At 37.0% G+C, this 22,019-nt stretch overlaps 1 protein-coding gene across 1 annotated transcript; it reads right to left on the bottom strand.

The window, feature by feature from the left end:
* On the bottom strand, positions 1 to 18,432 carry LOC307153198 (uncharacterized protein). Its single transcript, XM_079862443.1, has 27 exons — positions 18,316 to 18,432; positions 15,844 to 15,888; positions 15,696 to 15,722; positions 15,521 to 15,577; positions 15,280 to 15,297; positions 14,972 to 15,043; positions 14,710 to 14,877; positions 14,561 to 14,593; positions 14,211 to 14,246; positions 9,753 to 9,803; positions 9,358 to 9,423; positions 9,111 to 9,161; positions 8,345 to 8,395; positions 8,078 to 8,122; positions 7,464 to 7,523; positions 7,294 to 7,344; positions 5,123 to 5,173; positions 4,976 to 5,029; positions 4,607 to 4,687; positions 4,117 to 4,266; positions 3,864 to 3,896; positions 3,720 to 3,776; positions 3,568 to 3,642; positions 2,452 to 2,502; positions 2,315 to 2,365; positions 406 to 517; positions 1 to 302 (listed from the first exon to the last, which is right to left on the bottom strand). The coding sequence occupies exons 1-27, from the start codon at positions 18,380 to 18,382 to the stop codon at positions 122 to 124; spliced, it is 1,794 nt and encodes a 597-aa protein (XP_079718569.1). The 5' UTR covers positions 18,383 to 18,432; the 3' UTR covers positions 1 to 121.
* Between the last annotated feature and the right edge of the window lie 3,587 nt (positions 18,433 to 22,019).

Raw genomic sequence — 22,019 nt, 5'->3', positions numbered from 1 at the left:
AAGAATGGCTTGCATCCCTTCCACAAAACCCAGATGTGATTTCTTACTCTCTGGAGTCGCTACATGAGCTGATCCCCACCAAAAATCCAGTGCGCAAGCACTTGCGCCAAGCCATCCATGACTACATTCTGGAAAAGTCCCTCTGGAGGAACTGCACAGACTCTTGCAACAACGGCGTCAAAGCCAACCCAAACAATCCATGTGCCTGCACTTGTCGCAACAATCCAGGGGTCACACCAGATTGCTGCCCATCCAAGCGTGGACTTGCTCGGGTCAAGGTCACAATCGTGAGGGCTGAAGGTCTGTGGGGTGACCAAACCACAGCGACAGATGGGTACGTTAAAGTGTTCAACAAACATAGCATGGAGATCGGACGCACAGATATGATCACGAATAACAACTCACCCTACTGGGGGAGGACCTTTGATCTGGGTGATGATGTCCTGGCAGAGAATGACAAGATGAAACTGGAGGTGTGGGATGAAGATAGTAAATGGGACGACGATTTGCTGGGAACCTGTGAAGTAGCCATAATAGGTCAGAAAGAAGGTCAGAATGTCAATTTCTGCAATTTAAATCATGGTGTGCTCTTCTACAAAACAGAAGTGACATGCGCCCCAAGTTTGTCTGGGCCCTATTGTGCAAAGTATGTGGGTTCTCCCATGAACTTTCACCTGGAGAAGGTGTACGTGTCTCGAAATGCACGACCTGTGCCAGCAGAAATGCTAATGAGCAATGGAGTGCTTCTGGACAGACTTTACGTATATCAGAAGACTAATTACAGTGCTAAAACTATTTTGTAGTAAGTTTTGGCTTTGGATCATAATCCGTGCTTGTATTTATCACATAAGTAATATAAATGTAACATTTCTCAATATTAGAGACAATGCGCAATACGTATTTATTATCAGCTGTCTTCATTGCAGGATTTCCATGCTTGCACAGGCAATTTTTGTTTTTAAAAACACATCATATACTGTGTTATTATGCTCTTTCAGTCTGCACACTGTATTATTTATAATCATTTTTATGTTTATTGTAAGAAGCATGATTTCATGACCTTCACTATGATGATAATTCATCTTATTGATGAATAGTGAATAATATTCTGTAACTAAAAACGTAATGCCTTGTGCCAATAAAAGCTCAAAAGGCCACACATCATCTGCTTGGAGTCGTATTTGTTTCGCTTTTTCTGACCCATCTGCTTTGTTTAAAGGGATAGTTCACCCAGAAATGAAAATTACGTCACCATTTACACAACTTGACTTTCCTTCTTCTGCAAGACGCAAAAAGAAGATCATTTGAAGAAATGTTTAAACTGTTTTTGACCATTCAATGAAAATAAATGGGGTCCAAAACAACACTGGACCCCACTGACTTTTATTCTTTTATTCTATAGACCAAAAAAATAACACTGTATTTTTCGATTGTATTGTTGACATTTTGGGGAGAAAAAAAAGTGAAACCGGTCTGGAATGAGTGACATGAGTGCGAGTAAATGATGACAGAATCTTTATTTTTCTGTCTTTAACAATGGCCCTGATTCATTTTTTCTTAAATGGTGTCTCGCCAGTGTGACACAGGATGCTTGCTGTGTGGTTTTCCTGTAGACGGATGAGAACTGAGAGCGCTATGTACACCCATATGAGAGCTCACAAGATTATCACTGTTATATTATAGTCTGTCATTTTGTTACCGTCTCGCTTTGAGAGCTTACATAATGTTTAATTTGATAACACACAATAGAAATCAAAACCATCTCTTGGGTTGTTCTGATGCTAATAGCGCAGGTTCAAACCCCATCATCACCCATCATTTTTATGACATCCTCAATGATCATAATGGTTGTCAAACAAACACTAAGGAGTCAGATTAGGAGGTGGAATATTTACTGTTTCATAAGAGTTAAAATAACAGCCAATGAAATGCTTAGCATGTTTTAGTAAGATACAGAGACACACAAGGACATGAAACACTCCACTGGACAAGACAAATAAACAGACTGGGGGAACATCCACAAACATCAAGCCACATTACAATAAACACCAAAACCACACAAACACACAAAACACACATACATATTAGCTTTACAAAAGTAAAGCTAAAACAATATGCCAGACAAAAACATGTCACAAAACTGCACAATGGCGAGGAACACTGGGCGAAAAGGGGCCAAAAAACACTGACGAGGTTAACAGCATGGCCCAGGAAATCAACCTAAAAAGACAGAGAGGATGAGAAGTGATGCATGAGAAAGGATAGAAGACACAATTATACTGAGTTAAGAATACAGATCTTCTACATCATCTACCTTTGTACCCGTTCCCATAAATGCCACTAAGCTTGCTTCCATCCTTCTGTCCTATAGAAGAAAGATTGAACATATAGTGTAACTAAGCGCACTTTAGATAAACTTGTTGGTTAAACTGAAATGGCTTCAGTACTCACCACCATAGGAACCTTGACCACCATTGCTCAGCGCTGCTGCGTAGCCTGTGCCTAGAAATGATCAGTCATCACACTCGCTATTAGTCAAAGGCTTGTATTTAGTCAATGATGTCTGCTAGCCATTAACATGTTAGTGGAGAAATGATCAAGACAAGAACACAGACAGGTGGTCAGTTATCAGTCCATAACAATTATTGAATTATTTAATCAGTCAATATGAGATATTTAATGCATATACTACAGTTTAAACATTTGGGGTATGTAAGATTTTTTCAGGTTTTTGAAAGAAGTCTCTTACGCTCACAAAGGCAGCATTTATTTGATAAAAATACAGTAAAATCAGTAATATTGTGAAATATTATTGTGATTTAAAAGAACTGTTTTCTATTTAAATGTATTGTGAGTCTAATTTATTCCTGTGATGGCAAAACTGAATTTTCAGCATCATTACTCCAGTCTTCAGTGTCACATGATCCTTCAGAAATCAGTCTAATCTGATGATTTGCTGCTCAATTAACATTATTATCAATGTTTAAAAAAATGTTTGTGCGGAAACTGTGATATGTTTGTTTCATTATTGGATAAATAGAACGTTCAAAAGAACTTTATTCATTTACAATAGAAATCTTACGCATCCTTGCTGAATAAAAGTATTCATTTCTTTCAAAACTTTTGAAAGGCAGGATATTAAGTGCATGCTAATTTTCTCTATTTTTACATTTAAATGACCTTTGCTGTCATCTAACACTCACTTAAAGCTATTATTTAGAAAATCACAAAATGAATATACATTTTCATTTTGAGATGCCTTTTATTTATTTTATTTATTCAGGCAAAATGGCACACAGTTTTAATATCGGACATTGATCGGTTATCAGCCATAACAGGAAAGTAATTGGCATAATAGCGATAAATCAATGAATCACCAGTGGTCAAATAATAATGGACCCATACAGGCAAACAATATTGAGCAATTTTGAGTTACTTTAACTCTCCAAATGATTAATAATGCAATTCTAATGGCCACCTAAAGTTTAAGAAACAAATATGCATAATGTTCATGCTTACTGATCTTTATATTCTATGTGAATCAAACAAAAATGCTCATATTCTCACCATATTTGGCAGCTGTCTTCCTAACATCAGCGCCCAGACTGAGTTGCTCGGCACCAAAAGGATAACCAGCATCAACTGCGGGTAAACACATTTACATCTGTATCACAATCAGACAGTCCAGTTCTCTTTCTCTCTTTTTGTTACCAGCTTACCGTCAATCCCAGCTGCAATGACTGGTGCGCTGTAAGGATTCTGGCCTACAGCTCCACCTGTATCAGTAGCAATTTGTTATAAAAGGAAGAGTGACTTAGGTATGAAATATCATAAATATATTTGCTAAAAGTCCACAATGTTACCTGCTAAAGGCTCCATTGCTCCACCTGTACCACCTAACAGAGAAAGACCATATTTACTTCCTTTTTTATATATACTGTAGTTATCTAATGATCATATGTGGTTTATTCATACACTTTATTATCTTGTTTAAATCATATTCTTTCTCTTTCTCACAAGGCACTTTCACGTTCAAGTCAAATCCTCAGGCAAAGCATCAGGAAAGTCGGGATTTGCATGTTTAATTTGAATAACAAACATGTGCGATGCACGTACCCAGACCAGTGTCTGGCCCGAGGGTTGGTATACCTCCATATGTAGTTCCACCATAACCACCAGTCTTGCCTTGAGGGCCAAGTCCAGCTGAGACCACAGGCTGGCCTCCGTAAGGCAAGGATCCGGCAGCTCCAAGCACTCCACCAGCCCCTTTAGACAAATCAGAGGCATGACAGGATTAAGCAACCACAACAAATAAGGTATATCTAGACAAAGAAGAACACACATACATTAGCTTGACTGAACACCGATCATTTGAGCTGGAAAGATTCAGAATATATATATATATATATATATATATATATATATATATATATATATATATATATATATATATATATAGCATAAGAGACTTCTTTCAGAAACATTAAAAGGCCCCAAACTTAAATAGTGCGTTTAAATTAATTCGTTTGAATTTAATAAATCTAATTTTTAAATAATTGGCAAAGTAAATTTTGGACACTGAGTCTTCAGTTGTCTTTTTTCTTACCGTACTTTCTAGACTTGGCATCAGCACCCAGGCCGGGGTTCACTATCATCCCTGGACCTCCGAGGCCTCCAGCTCCAAAACCTGCAAGAGCAGACATTGTGAGTTCACTTCTCATGCAGAGGATGCCGCTTCTAGTTAACACTTGCTTTACCATTCCTGTATAAGCTATTGCAGTTCAGATATTCGAGTTACCCAGATTAAGCTTGATGAGGTTATTTTCTACAATCTTGGGTAAAATAATATTGCGTATAATCACAGGACAGAGTGAATTAAACACTGGATGACGTGTTGACATTATTGTAGGTGTTTTGAATCTCTCGTCAGTGCGAATGCGATGTTGTTGGTTAGACTAACAACCTTCAGCCTTACCAGCTGCACCGTTCAGGCCAATATTATCAGCTAACACTGATGGGTAGACAGGTCCTGTAACATAATTATAATTGTCACTCAATTATAATTATGCCTATATGTTAGCGTGACATTAGGACACTCTCGTAACAATCCAATCTGACTCACCTCCCCCGTAACCGTCGGCTGTGCCATAAACATCACTGCCATATCCATTGCCTGCTGAGAAAACAATATTCAACTCAACACTCAGTGCTGGAAAACAATGGTTAAGTGTCAAAGTGACACAGGAAGCACCTCTGTTTTTTTCTCAACCACTTTCCAACCAAGATGTTTCGAAAAAAAATGAGTGTGAAATTTTGGGTGTTTCTTGCACAAACAAGCATGCACATGTTTCTGCAAGCAACCAAACGCAGAGGTCTTAGAGGGGCACTTTGCCTCTAGAGCGGCTCTTGGCTTTGTGCTGAAACAGCAGGCTGCTGATCAGACCACACTCTGGCCTTAATGCATCAGTGCACCAATATATGATATTACAAATAGATTCACTTGAGTACTAACATAGACAAGAACAGTTATCAGAAGAAACACCTGGACGTTGTTTAAATTGTCTACATGGGGGAAAAGACAGAGTAGTTGTCACATTTGTGTTTTACTACAGTAAATATTTTAGGGCATTATAGAGTGCATACAAGTTGTCACAAATGGAAGCCTACCAAGACATTTTAAAGAGGGAAATTCTGAAATGTAATTCATGAATGAGTAAAAATGTAAAGGTGACACAAAGTGACAATTTGCCCCAATACAAATGTGACATGCGCTGTTTAGCCAATACTAGGGCTGTAGTCAAGACCACCTTTGTCGAGTCCAAGACAAGTCCAAGACCAGGACTAGTCGAGTCCAAGTCAAGACCAAGTCCAAAGAGGTTCGAGTCCAAGACAAGACCGAGTCCAAAAAGGTTTGAGTCTGAGTCAAGACCGAGTCCAGGACAGGACAAGAAAAAAAGTCTTATGCATGACATTATCAAGACAATCATTTCGGGTTATTATTTGTTGATCTAAAAGCAAAAACAGTGTCACAACACCCATGATTTTTAAGTATAGATATTCCCCTTGATATCATATAATCTTCTAATCTAAAGAAAACAGAATGATGACATATGGTGATACCTCATAATAGCAGTGTTAGAACTGATATACAAACACCAACCCACTTCCACTGCTAGGTACTAGTACTGAGCATTTGAGCAACTAAATGACAATATAGCTTCACTCCAGTAAAATATATCTGTGCTAATTTCTTCACGTTAAACCGAACTTTTATTTTGACGGGTTTCTGAGCATATCTGACGATGAAATGCTGAAAATGAACGTGTACTTGAGTACGTGTAGTACATGAACCTGCACTCATTTGCAGAGACTCGCTGAACAATCAGACTTTGATAGCAGTCTTTAATATTCACAGTCACTAGTCCATATAGCAATTTGATATTCTGATCGGCAGTGAATAGACAGATCTGTTATTTCAGCTATGCGCCGGTATTGCAGTAGCAAACAGTAGAAAATAAATAACACACATGCAGGTCGTCATCTACGGAGGTTTCTGCGGAAGTCTGCGGGAAGCATACTACAATAATACGTTATTACTGGGAACATAATAAAGAAACCTGGACTCGGTCGAGACCAAAAGCCATATTTGGCAAGACCAGTGGCCGAGACCGAGACAAGTCCGAGACCATAGAAAAACGGTCTCGAGTCCGGACTCGAGTACTACAGCCCTGGCCAATACTATAGAAAACATAAGATGATATTGGACTTTTAGTGTCAATAGGGGTCTGGGGTCTGTAAGATTGTTTAATGTTTTTGAAAAAGTCTCTAATGCTCACCAAGGCTGCATTTATTTGATTTAAAACAGTAATATTGTGAAATATTACCATTTAAAATAACTCTTTTCCATTTTAATATATTTTAAAATGTAATTTATTCCTGTGATGGCAAATCTGAATTTTCAGCATCATTACTCCAGTCTTCAGATGATCCTTCAGAAATCATTCCAATATGATGATTTGATGCTCAAGAAACATTTATTATTATTATCAATGTTGAAAACAGTTGTGCTGCTTAATATTTTTTGTGGAAATCATGACTTTTTTTTCAGAATACTTTGAAGAATTGAAAGTTCAAAAGAACAGCACTGATTTGAAATAGAAATATTTTGTAACATAACACATCTTTACAGTCACTTTTGATTATTTTAATGTGTAGCCAACCCTTGTGGCAACTTCCCAGTGTGACAACTAGCCCCGGTCTCCTCTATATAATGAAGAAATACACATTACTTACCAATTTGCTTTCCCGCTCTAACTCCCTGTGGATATCCACCAACCCCAAGACCTGCATCAGCGATTAAGTAAAAAAAAAACAGCTGTTACCAAAATATGAATATACTATAGCAAATATTTATGATAATGTGCCTTCTGGGAAAGAAACAATATTTTACAATTTCTACATACCTGCTCCATAACCGTTAGAAAATCCAGCTCCAAGATAGCCAGCAGCACCAAGGCCGTACCCTGTGGACAAAACGTGATAACTGTGAAACATATATATATACTTTAATAAAAATCATAGCTGTCACAGAATCCTGTGATCATTCAGGGGCCTGTGGGTCAGAATAATCATGCAAGATACTTCACAGTGTGACAAGTCCTTACATATGGCCTGTGGGAGATAAATAATGCAGCATGCATTGGACACACATCAGCACAGAGGTAGATATAAAGATAAAGGCTCATGTGAAGCATATAAAAAGAAAAGTGAACAGAACAGAAAAGAGAACAGCCCCAAGAAATAGATGAGGCATTAGTCCAGCACACACACACAAACCCTTCAGAAGAGCTGTGCCAGAGAAAAGCACTTATTCATAGACCTGCAGCTGCAATGAGTCCATGATGAGGGGTGGATTTTCCAGTCCACAATCACTAACACTAATGTGTCATATAGGCCATATTTTCCTTTCATTCAATGGCGCTTTGAGTACGGTATTGATTTTAGACTGGGGGAAACACCACCTCATGACATGCATTTAGCCATAAACCGGTGACATTTTAATATGGAAGACGGTTACCATTTTTGGATGGCTTGGTGCCCTGTCTGCTGGGCAAAACTGGTCCTGTATTGTATCACAACAGTGGTTTATCTCAACACTGAGAGTCCAACATAGTTCCTATCATCTATGCAATATCTTTTTTATGCATTGCCTTTCCCTCTCTCTTTACTTTTGATGCACATTGTAAATCACATTTATTTACAGGAACTTTTAACCGATTACTATTGAGCTATGCTACTGAGGCCATAAAACGTGCTTTATTGACAAATACAGTGAAGGCTTTACCATTGTTTATAACTCCTTGTCCATTAGACATATCTGCTGCTGGACCATTGCCTAGAGATTACAACAGTAGTTACCTACATAAAGTACAGGATCTTCTATTGATCATTTAATCCATAAACATCTGCACTACTGTTCAAACGTTTGGGGTCAGAGAAGATTTATGTTTTAAATGTGTTTTTTTAAGAAACTGAATGGTTTTATTTAGTAAAGACACATTAAATTGATCAGAGAGAGACAGTAAAGACATTATAGTGTTACAAAACATTTCTATTACAAAATGCTTTTTTGAACTCTCTATTCGTAAAAGAATCTAATAAAAGCAACAAATCACGTTTTCAACAAAACTATTAAGCAGCAAATCTGTTTTCAACATTGATAATAATAATAAATGTTTCTTAAGCATCAAATCAGCATATAGAATGATTTCTGAAGGATCATGTGACACTGAAGACTGGAGTAATGATGCTGAAAATTCAGCTTGCCATCACATCACATTTTAAAATATATTAGCATAGAAAAGTGTTTTAAATTGAAATAATATTTCACAATATTAACTTTTACCGTATTTTTGTTCAAATAAATGCTTGATATGCCTTGGTAAGCATAAGACTTTTAAAAAATATTAACGGCCCCAAACATTTGAACGTTAGTGTACTAGGAGAAGAATTTGAAACAAAATATTTCAAATGTTCTAAAATCTGATGTGCTCTGATCGGCATTCATTCAGGTAAATGCTATAAGCTATAAGCTGATGGAGTGTGTTTACCCTTAATTTGAGCCCTCAGTCCATTGGTCACTCCTGGTCTTGAGGGGAAACCTATGGACCGCAGCTATAGTTACTATGTGCCTACCAGTCCCACATAAAACTATAAAACTCCCAAATACTCAAACTTTATCCTAGCTTGAACTGTATACTAACTATACTGTACATATTTGACCATTTACTACAACTATCATATTAAAACAGAGACGCTACAGTAACTAATATCATGCAAAAATCAAGTCACACATACATCTGGGATGAGGTTTACCATTGGTTATAGCACCGTGTCCATTAGGGACCCCTCCGTGACCATAACCTAAACATCACAACACCAGTTAACGTTCACTAACAAGATACTATCAACACAACAGTTGCCAATGATGCAATAGCATAGAGAGATGGTCTGCAGGAGAAAAATCAAAGAAAATCAACACATTTCAAGGCATAGTGAGGTAACAGAGAGTAATATACCACCCAAAAAGTAATTTGTGCTTATTTTCATGGGATAGTATGGTTTTGTGTGACATTAGGGTCATCAGTGCACCATTCACAGGCTTAAATACTGTAAACAAAAATTCAGAACAGCAGATTTGAGAAAAAGCTATAAAAAGCATTAAAGTCACACATGGAAGTACTGAGGTTTACCATTGGCCCTCTCTCCCTGTGACACGAGCTGGCCACCTGTAGGCCCAGCACCTGTGAATACAGACATATCAGCAGGAAGCAATGATTTCAAGGGTTAGAGAGATAAAAAAGCAACATAATGCAAATTGCACTTAGTAGTGTTAACTTGACAACGATCGAGTTGAAGTAGCATGATTTCTGGTTTTTCAAACACCTATAGCCTACAAAGTTGCATAGGATATTGATTCTGGATTTGACAAAGATCACTAATGTACAACAGGATATCTCTATTGTGACACGGTCGCGAGACAAGAGACAGAACGATGGAATAACACAACAGAAACTCTTGCACATACGGACACAACAATGGCACTGAACTGTACAATCCTGCTTTCTAGGTCTAATCAACCTTATTTTTGTCACAATAGCAGGCAAAAACAGTATGTTATGCTGCTTGATGTTGCAAACTGGTATTTGTTATCAATTTAATTGTAACTCTTTACAATAAGGTTTCATTTGTTAACATTATCTACATTAGTTAACATTAGTTACTAGTTAATTAGCTAATTAGTCACTTCTACAGCATTTCTTAATCTTAGTTAGCCTAATATTAATCTCAACATTTACGAATACATATTTTAAGATTTTTTTTTACATTATTTAATGCACCGGGAACTAACATGAACATTAACATTTTTTATTAACTAACATTAACAAAAGTTAATAAATGCATGTTTAGTTTATGTTCGTAAATGCATTAAATAATGTTAATAAACAAGACTTAATTTTAAAGTGTTAATAATTTAATTTAGTATCATAATAACACTTTTTTGTGCAAATATTTTGTATAGCTTACTGCACTTTGTAATTCCTAGTTATTTACCCATAGTGCCTTGTATATTCACAGGAAATAGCTTACTTCTGCGTTGAAAAATAAGGTGGATATTTTGACATTAGTGGAGGATAACCTCTTAAATCTGTCACTAGAAGCGGGCCTTTTCAAATCAAGCAAATCCTCAAGATTTTCACAAGAACAGCAACTTTTCTGACATTCAAATCTATCTGTACGGCTAATGCACTGTAAAAAAAACATGTCCACCTATTTCAACTTTAAAGGCCCACTGAAGTGCTTTGGAATGCGCAGCTTTGTATGATACGCTGACGTGATTTCCACTGAAACAGGAAGGCGGGACATATTGAATGGCTCCTCCTCCTTTTCAAATAGCCAATAGCATTTAGTTTACCTTACAGACTGCAATTCATACTTTGCAGCACCATGGAAGTGAATCCGAGCACTGATGATACGCTGGATTCAATAGTAAAGGTATAAATAAATTCTAGCCCTTTCATTCTTAATCAACGTATAGTTGGAAAATGGAATTAAACTCGAGCGTTTGAGCCAACCCATATTGCTTTCTGACGTGTCAACGCCAGTCGACAGGTGGTATTTATAGTATATAGGATGCTTTAGAATTCTAGAGAGCATTTGATTGGACCGAAGATGTGATGAGAAGCTTCAGTCCGCGGTGATGTCATAAAAATCCATGATCCATTTTAGCGGAGTCATTTCAACATAAATTATATTAAACTGACTTGAAAAATTGAGTTGAACTTATAAAAAAATTAAATAGCTTAAATTATTGAGATGAGTTATGTTATCATGAAATGTTTACAGTGTTTGTTCAGCACTTGTCTTGTCCTATCTGAAACAGTTTTATCCAGAGGGGGAACAAGGACTTACAGGACCTATACATTTTTGTTGTTGTTGATGAGCAAGTGAGAACACTATATTTGTGTGTGTGTTTTGTATGGGAAACATTTGATTCAGGCCTGTAATACCTGCCGATTCAAACATCCTCCAATTGTTTTTGCATAGGCAAAATAACATTCCCTCTGCAGGCTGGACAACAAAACTGAACTTTAAAACTGAAACCTGAACCTGAGAATCTAGATCAGAGGTCTTCTACCCTGCTCCTGGAGACCCACTGTCCTGCAAAGTTTATTTCCAACACACCTGCCTGTTATTTTCAATCGCGGTCCTTGATTAGCTGGTTCGGGTGTGTTTGGAGCTAAACTCTGCAGGACAGTGGGTTTCCAGGAGCAGGGTTGAAGACCTCTGATGATGATGATGATGAGTCCTTTTTATGCTCTATCACTTTCTAAACCTTCAAAAATAGCAGCACAGAGACAGTGGAGTCAGGCCCAAACGTCAACAACACAAGCCAAGAAATGCTTAAATGAGCATGAAGGGACAATAAAACAATATGATTGAAGACAAATCTCCTTATTACAAATCAGAATATCGAGATTTAATATCTTAAATTAAGCAAATGCATCTTGTACTGGAAAACATAACAAAAATACTGAGGAAGAATATAATTTCTTGCGGTGTATATGTAGGCCTACCTTAATTTATCTCTTCTGTTTCAGATCAAATTGTTCTAAATCATTTCTCATAGTTACTCTCATGAGATTATCAGTTTAGTGTATAGATGTATGAATGTGAATTTTGATGTTCTGTGAACAGCAATTATCCCTAAAAAAATGCAAGAAGAATGAGTCAGGAACTCTGGAGATTGGCAGGTTTACCCAGTTTTGATGGCTCTGAGCCTTGCCTTTTGGGTGTGCCAAATGCTACACCATATCCTGAAGATCACTAAATCAGTTTCACAGCTTTGAAACATCTAATCTGGAAGGGGATGAGCCTTTTTGTTATCTAGCTACTGTGAAAGCATATACATTATAACACTGATTAATGGTCAGCTAGTACTGAGAAAAGCGAACAACTCACACCTTGCCCAGCAGAAACACCTGTCATATCATAAAAATCTGAATAAGCTTTGAATCAACCCAGAATGCTAATTACAGATGCTATTGCTAAGCACACACAAGATTACTGCAATTAAACAACAAACAAAGAAAGTGGCTTAAATATTCCAGCAATACTTGTCATAGCAACGTTTTCTTAGGGTAAACATTTAAACAATTAGATTGTGCACACATAACACTTACACACCGAGTGCACCCATGACAAATACGATGTGCATAAAGAAACAACCATCCACAACCACCTATATAGTCTATACCTTAAGGCACGTATGCAAATTCTCCCACAAGCACATCCACAACATTAAATCATGTGAGCAGCGTCACTTTTTCCAAAGCACTAAAATGACTTTTGAGAGGTTGGGGCATGCATGCAAGCATATAGTAAAACTATGATAAAAGTATATAAATGATTCTGAAAACAATTAAGTGTCGACAAACGCAATGCAAATTAATCACATCTGAGGTTTTACCGGGTTGCAGCGCACATCAGTGGCACATAAAGGTACTGCAGTCAACAACTGAAGAAAAATATTTGCCTACTTCATTCAGCATTTAAAAATTAAGGCCAGCAGCTTAAAAAGGCACTAAAAGAAATATTTATTGTATTCATTACCTATTTATTTGATCAGTGAGGTCATGCAATGCACTGCATAACATGCAATGTCAAAAAATCACATTTGAAATAGCTTGATCTAAAATGCAATATTTTTTTAATTACTGCAGATATTCTTTTTCTTTTTTCTTCTTTTTTTTTTGCACATTTATGAACTTAACATTTATTAAAGTGATAGTGCGACTGAAGCTGAAACGTGCTGTGTAACACGAGAATGAACCTCATTGGTTCTTGCTGAATATCAAACATATGTAACAAACAAGAAAGAACCTCATTGGTTCTCCTACCTCAAGCGAACATGCTTTAAATTAAATTAAATCTGCGATTTGGAGCGAAAATTTTGACTAAACTGCTAAATTTATATAGATTCTTTTTACAATCTCTTTATCAACTTTTTTAGCGTAAAAGTGGCAGTTGTGTAGCTGTCAATAGAGGGACAAAAAGCTCTCAGATTTCATAAAAAAATAACTTAATTTGTGTTCCGAAGATGAATGAAAGTCTTACAGGTTTGGAACGACATGAGGGTGAGTAGGCTAATTAATGACATAATTTTCATATTTGGGTGAACTAACCCTTTATAACATATATTTTAATTAAAACGTTGGCCTATATTTTTCAGTTTTGTTGAATGTATCTAATTAAAATAATAGTTTTCAACAGTAGCTGTTGAATTAATCAAAAGAATTTGGGTTACCAAAAGGTCCCCCCCCCCCCCCCCTTTCAAAAGACCCTAAAATTGCAGAATAACTTTGTTATGAAATGCCTAAATTACTACGAAAAACTGCTATATCATGAGTGAAAAAAAAAATCTAGCATCTGGTGACAAATTTTCACTTTATCACTAGAGTCCCATTACTGCAGAAATCTGAAATAAAGAAAATATTATTTGAACAAAGCGATCCAACCGCTTCCTAAAATAAAGTGGATAAAGCTGGCCAGTTGCTGTAGCAGCCTCAGAAAATGACGAAACATTGTTCAGACACCTGAGTTTAAACACAAACATTTTCATAATGCTTCAACAGGGAGAGTTTACATACCGCGTCCAGCGCCGGGGTATCCTCCTGCACCGTAACCTGGCAACAAGACAAGAGAGATGTCAAGGTTACAGAAAGAAGAAATAAACACCTGTTTAGTGGAAGCTGACGCATAAACTCCCACTCCCACACGACTTCATCAAAAATATGACACCTAATCGTGGCAAATGGACAGCATATATCACTAAGTGTGAAAGATTTTAATCACAGTGCAAGGTTAAATTGTGATTGATTGGTTAGATCAGATCCAATCTGCTACACAACGTTGGGTCGGACAATGATGGCATTAAACTGGAATGTGTCATATAATGTTTATTGATTTTTGGGACGTTATGGTGCGTGCGCACACTCACCAAGCTGTTGTCCATAACCATTACTGGTATAACCTAGGAATATGAAATATGAAAATATGAAATTGAAATATGTCAAAATCAAACAGGAAATAAGTCTGCTGCAAGAGTAATTATGTATCCTGAATGCAAAGCAAATGAGCAGCTCTCACCTCTTCCTCCAAGCTTCCCTGCTGGATAACCCAAGGCTGCTCCCAGCCCGTTGCCTTGGCCATACCCTGTTCCGAGTCCCAGCCCGGCAGCTCCAAGGCCAGTTCCAAGGCCGGTTCCAAGGCCGGTTCCATGTCCTCCGGTTCCAAATCCAGTTCCAAGGTTTGCGGCTAAGACCAAAAAAGTAGGACCATGGTGACGAATGCAAGAATAAGAAATCCATCAGATGTAAAATGTATGGTTATTTAGGAATGACAGTTTTACCTCCTCCATAACCAAGTGCTCCATATCCTTGTTTCAGGCCTCCTCTGATCGCAGTGGGTCTGTATGCTGCCCCTAACAGATACCATAATCATTACACATACTACACACACATTGAGCCCATATGCACGTAATAACCCAGGCTATAGCACACAAACATGCTTGCATGCATTTTACACTACCGTTCAAAAGTTTGGGGTCAGTACGATTAAGAGACTTCTTTCAAAATGTTATTCAAAAATCTTACCAACCCCAAACTTTTGAAAGGTATGTGTGCACAAAATGAAAGAGAAGAGTATAGATGAATTCACCTCCAAGATAACGGCCAGCTGTTTGGGGCGAAAAAAAAGTATGTTTGCTTTTGGACAGAATCCAAAAGACTGACAATCAGTTTATAAATAAACACCCTAGTAAACTGTCTCATTGGCTCTCCTTTTCCAAATCAGTTCGGTGTATTTTGGCATGTTTTTACTCAAATGTTAATAATAAACCTTTATTGATTTATTGATTGTTCATTTTCATCTCAGCTTGATCAGAGGTTGATGGACTCACCACCTGTCTTTCCCTGCCTTCCCGCCCCATAGCCACGGGCTCCAAGAATACCAGCCACTGGACATAGGACAGTACAAAAATGAAAGAAAGTAAGGTAAGATAACCATTGTACTGACAGAAGCAAATTGCTAATTGGATTCAACAGCATCCATCAGATTCAGGCAGACAGACTTACCTCCGTTCTTTGCACCGATACCAGGACCTACAAAAAAGTGAGGATTGGTAATGAAACTCATTATCTGATGTAATGCTCTGACCTCTAACTCTCTGTAATATATCACAGATACACCACATCTATACAGAAATGAAAAATTGCAATTTACCTCGACTCGCCAATCTTCCCAGGGCTCCTGTCTGTGGCCTAACTCCTTTAAGACAAGGGGAATAAAAACTGTGTAAATGCATTGAGCCTAAAAGATAGAAATAAAGAATAACCATAGAATACCATATTTTTTTGTACATTTACCATGATAAAACCATGTTTTCTGGCAAACCTTTGAGTACTATGTAAATACACATTTGTGGCACATGAATAAGATATCAATTTGTCGACGTATTACAATCTGATAACATTTTATCATCATAATATGCTTTTTAAAGTCAGGGGTCATGAAGGTCTTAAAGCAGTGGCAAGTCTAAAAAAAAGATGGTCAAATAGATTTCGGCATTTCCTGATGCACATGTTATGTGTGTAGAGTACAAAACTTGACTCTTTTTGTCTTCTCTTTGAGACTCCTGTTTGATTTCTTAGAATCGGCCTATAAAACTTCCACGGTTGAGAAACGGCGCCATCTAATAAGAGATTAGCAGTGCAAATTTCCACCCTCTCCACATTTTTGGAACAGGCCTCCATTGATGCTCAAACACAATAGGACAAAGTGTACTGCCTGTGTATGGGTCATATAAAGTCAGCTCTGACAGGAGGTCGACAAATTTTGACCACCGCTGTCACCTGTAGGTCCAAGGTTTTGATCTTCAGACATGAAATACGAGCATTCAAGCTGCGGTCAGGTTTATGGAGGCTGTAGCGGATACTGCAAACTTTTTTTTCTCTATTTATCAGAGCTTTCAGACATTTAACATACAGTCGTTGTGTGCATTTTATGCCGTCATTTTCTAGACACCTTTTAGTCTGAGGAACAAACAGGACTGTTGGCTAAACATTTGATGACATAATACCATCATCTGAATAAATAAGCTTTCCACTGATGTATGGTTTGTTAGGATAGGACAATATTTGGCCGAGATACAACTATTTGAAAATCTGGAATCTGAGGGTGCAAAAAAATTGAAACATTGAGAAAATCGCCTTTAAAGTTGTAAATTTACATTCGCGACTGTGCTGCATTCACTCACAAAAATAAATGTTTTATATATTTGCAGTAGGAAATTTACTAAATATCTTTATGGAACATGATCTTTACTTAATATCCTAATGATTTTTGGCATAAAAGAAAAATCGATAATTTTGACCCATACAATGTATTGTTGGCTATTGCCACAAATATACCCGTGCGACTTGTGACTGGTTTTGTGATCCAGGGCTACAGATAACCAGTATCATGCTGACTGAGATAACAGTGTAGTGTCCTATTAAGAGTGGCCCAGACTAAATACATATATATATATTGTCTGTCAAGTACTGATTTGATAGTATATTCAAAGTGCAAACAAGTAGAAAGATCTGTCACACACTTTTGATATGTCAAACAGCTACTTTTCTCATTGTTTGGGTATTTCCAAGAAAAGCAGCACAAGCACTTAATTCACAAGGACTGATTCACCAGACCTCAGTGAAGTGTTTTCATGTCATCAGTCATCAAAGGACTGGCAATATTATATGGGGAAAAGGATTGACCTAACCCTTACTAAACCTAAAATTTGTATGTTTAGTTAATCAAATATAGCGCATATAGTAGTAGTATATGCAAAACTTTTACATGATGTTTAAATTAAATCATGTTAAAATTTCAAAACCCCAAATTTTCATAGTTTTATAATATAACTTTGACTTTGAGTATTATGTGTTTAAATATATGTTTTTAGCACACAGTAAATCTAAATAAAAAGTCCAGTCCATGGGCTAGAAGTGGTTAAAAAAGGTTAGTGTTACTTTTGTTCAGCGATCCAACTACTTTGTTTTTGTCTAAATATTTAGTTTTAAATGGTATGCAAACCGATCTCAGTTATCCTGCACTGCGACAAAATATAGAGTGACATTAGTGGATGAGACATATACAATTTTTAATTATGTAGTATAGAATATATATATATAATATATAAGTCTGGACAATGTGTGTGATATATATATATATATATATATATATATATACACACACACACACACACATTGTCCAGACTGTTAGACATTCAAAGTGATTTTCAGAGAGCAAAAGCATTGAACAAAGGTCTTCACTACGTATTGCTCTGCTATACAGTGCCAGTTAAAATAAAAATACATATTTTATCAGCAACCAAAACCACACATAATATTTGAAGCCAATTAAGGGCCTCCCTCAAATGCACAATGGAGGGCTTGAGTACCTGAGTAAGCCCAGGAATTATAACCATACAACCTCTGTGTTACAAGACCGATTCTTTTCCATTAGAAGTATTACCATTTCAAATGAATCTGGTTTCATTTTCAGTCATAATTACAATGATTTGACCCCATGTGTGCTCAAATATCATTACAAACCACTACACTTCTTTCTCCTCACTCCTGCATTCACAAATTCTCCTCGTTTCTCTATCCTTCCACCCACCCTCAAGCCTCTTCAACAAGACCTTCTTACCTCCTTGTATGGTGTTCTGTACCAGCCACAGGACCAGTGAGGTCTGCAGGAGTGCCCGGACCAGCATGTTGGCAGACAGACAGACAGACTTGGCGACAGCGGACAGTCAGAAATGCACACAGGTGAAGTGAGAGTCAAGCAGCCTTAGTTGAAAGCAGCACCACTGGCCAATCTGCCCGCCTGGCCTTTATTTATTCTCTGGAAACCCTTGTCTTTCCTCTGACCAGCCCTGCCCTCTGCTGTGCTATTGGGCACCCCTGACCAAATAGCCTGCCCTTTCTCCCTTTCTTTCACTCCTCGTCCCATTCTACCTCTTTTCCTCATGCTCTACCAAGCCTGAAGAGCAGCCAGCTTCATCCAGATGTTTATTGTGATCTACCACTATAGATGGCGCCTATGGTGGTCACATGTTTTCTAAGGTTAAACTTTATTTCAATGGCCCACTTTACACATTTTACTAATTAGTAACTTTGCAACTACATGTCAACTAACTCTCATTAAAGTATTAGTAGACTATTGAGTTAGAGTTAGGTAGGGTTCAGGTTAGTAGAATAAGTTGACATGTAGTTATTTTAAGTTACTTATAGTCAGTAGAATGTCTGTTGAGGGACCATCAAAATAAAGTGTTAGCAGATATCAAGCAGACAGTCTAGTAATAAATGAGAGTTAGTTGACATGTAGTTGCAAAGTTACTTATAGTTGTGTCTAAAGTGGACCATTGAAATAAAGTGTTACCATCGTCCATGGCAAGGATGTATATCAGCTCATGAAAGCCACCTTATGTCTTCATGATCAATTGTATTGAAAATTACATCAAGGACTTCAATTTTACAGTAGGCCTATTACTGTTTTTAGGCTGATTGTTTTAGTGGCCTTTTTTTTTTAGCAAAAGTTAATATAATATACTATACAATGTAATATAGCCTACAGGTAATATTATAAAATAGTTTAAACTAAAACAATATAATATGTCCACATGAAGAAAGGGATAACGTACAGTCGGTCGGTCATTATTGAAATTTATACTACAGGGCCGTTGAATGCTTGAATCTGATTGGTTGACGAACGTTCTAAGGTGTGCATTATTTACAGGGAAACGCACAGCTAAAGTAGTTCCAGGCAGGTCTTGACCGCATTACAGTTCCATATCACTTCGCGTAGGCTAGTTAACGGTAATAACGGAAAATAGGATACAATTCATAACAAGAAAAAACATTTAGCCCCATGCCCTTGATCTGCAATTTTCAATGTCTAGCTTCACAATCAATGGAAACATGCAGTTTAATTTGAATAAATAAAGTATATAGTCCTGTCTATATTATAATCAATAGACAACTAAACTGAATATAGGCTAAATAAATGGATAGTCCTGCAGCACGGATTTTTATTGCAGATCATAATAAATAAATAATTATTTATAGGCCCACTTGTTAAAAGGGCTTTGTGTTTCATTTATTTGGCTATAGTCTACTGTCATCTGTCAATGAAAAAAAAAAGAAAAAAAAAAAAAAGAATGACCGAATTAATTAAAACGAATTAAATGAATAAATAAATAGGCTAATAATACTGACGCACATGCTTTTCTGTCTCATTATTGCAACATCTCTCTCTAATAACTGCATTAATAACTGCATAAAGCCGGGGACACACTTTAAGGCCGGTTATGAATGCAATTTGATACTTATGACTGATAATGCCCAAACGCGCGTTCAGCGCGTTCAGTCTGTGTTCAAAGTCGGTGTTTAAAATCTGCTGCTGCGATGAAAACAGTCAGAGAATGTGTCAGCTAGTCGTGTGTCCCAGCATTATTAGTCTGCTATCAGTGGCTCAAACCTCCGTTACTAACTCTAAAATGACGTTTTGGAATTAGCAACGGAGGCATTGGTTTAGATGCGTAAGAAATTAGTCCTACATACAAGAGCGTTTTAATGACAAAAACTTTACAAACGTCTTGAAATACATAATCTGAACAATGTTTCGAGGTGTGGTAACTGTAGTATAAGCGGAATAATTGACTTCAGGCCGTTGAATTATTAGAAAAATAATGCACACCCGAGGTGAACGGCCACTCCGCTTCGCGTCGTGACCGCATTACCACCTCGGGTGTGCATTATTTTTCTAATAATTCAACGGCCTGTCGTCAATTATTCCTTACATATGTAATATAATTTTATGAAACAATATCGCAATAATGCATAACACAACACAGATCACATAAATTATTTTTCTTATTAAAAAAAAGTATTGTTAATACCATTTTTAACAGGATATTAAAATCTCAGTGCAAAACCTAACAAAGTGATTTATTGCACAGTGAAACATCTTTCACACAGGTCCACACATTACTACAGATATCTCTAAACAGAGCTACTAATTTACTTACTGATGTCTGTATGAGGGCTGAGCATTGAATCAAACGATTACTTTAGGTCAGTCTGCTTAAACACATGGCCTGACATTCAAGACAGGGCTCCACCTCACACTGAAAATCAAGTGCCATGATTTATAGCAGTAAAAACACTATATGAGTCACTGCAGTTGTAGCTCCTGTTGGCAAAAATTCAGAAAAAAAATAGGCTTTCGTACTGTTCTGTTTTCTAAGCAGGCATTTGTCTAATGAGTTAGTCTAAATTATTAACAGTCCGTGTCCTGTGATGAAAACAGCCCAATGGAGGAAGGACAGGGACTCTGTTGTGGATAAGGTTAAAAGGTTTACCTCGAGTCCAGACAGGTCTGCCTGCTAGTTTTCTGTAAATTTGTGCGACTTTGTTTTAATTACAAACCGTGTAAATATACTGCTAGTGAAGCTTTGTAAATATGTCATGGGAATAATACGAACCAGTGTAGGATGTGGAGATGCCGAGTTCCACATTAAGCATTTATAAAAGTTTGTTTTTCACGGGAGGACAGTCACTGGCAGAGACTCAGTCCAGTGAAGTCATATTTGAACAGCAATTTAAGGCCTCCACCATAACATCATCAGCAGTTTATTTCGACTTTTGACGTTTTCTGTCTGCATTCGTTCTTTTATGCCTTTTTGTTTTCAAAAGGCATGAAGAACCATCTTGCACTGAACATAGAACATGCTCTGAGTAAAACACTTGCCAGGTTCACACTTTCCACTCACCCTTTTCGCTGAACAATCTATTTGTTTTATAATCTTTAGCAGTAAACACAGACACCCATCAGACAGAATGCACACATAAACAGGTGTAGAACTAGACTAATGGCTTTTTCACCATACATCCATCCATCTATCTCCAATCTTACACCTGTTTATGTGAGTGCCCTGTCTGGTCGTCTATGTGTTTGTGCTGACTTCGTACTATACGAAAAGTGTGATGAATGATGAATATGCTCATTAAGCTCTCAATATGTTTGTTTGGACAATATTAACTTGGCTTTCACTCTGGAAAACACTTTCATGCAGTTCATTTTGTACAGGTATATTCTTCTCTTTCACTTTAATAACTGACATTTAATATTGTTCATTATTTATTTATGGGCTTTTTAAAATAGATTTAGACAGCAGTCCTGACACGATTGAAGGTCAAAATCCCAAAAAGTGCTGAGCTCAGCATTTTTTTTATTAAATAAAATAATAATTCCAAAATGATGGATAAAGCAATGGAAATATTAGAAATATGTTACATTTTTAAATGTAATTCATTTAATACTGAACTATATTAATTAAAAAAGATAAA

This window comes from Squalius cephalus (genome assembly GCF_949319135.1).
Source record: "Squalius cephalus genome assembly, chromosome: 1".
In the NCBI taxonomy this organism is placed as follows: Eukaryota; Metazoa; Chordata; class Actinopteri; order Cypriniformes; family Leuciscidae; genus Squalius; species Squalius cephalus.
The sequence above is the reverse complement of the archived record's forward strand: the minus strand, read 5'-3'. Positions and strand labels throughout refer to the sequence as shown.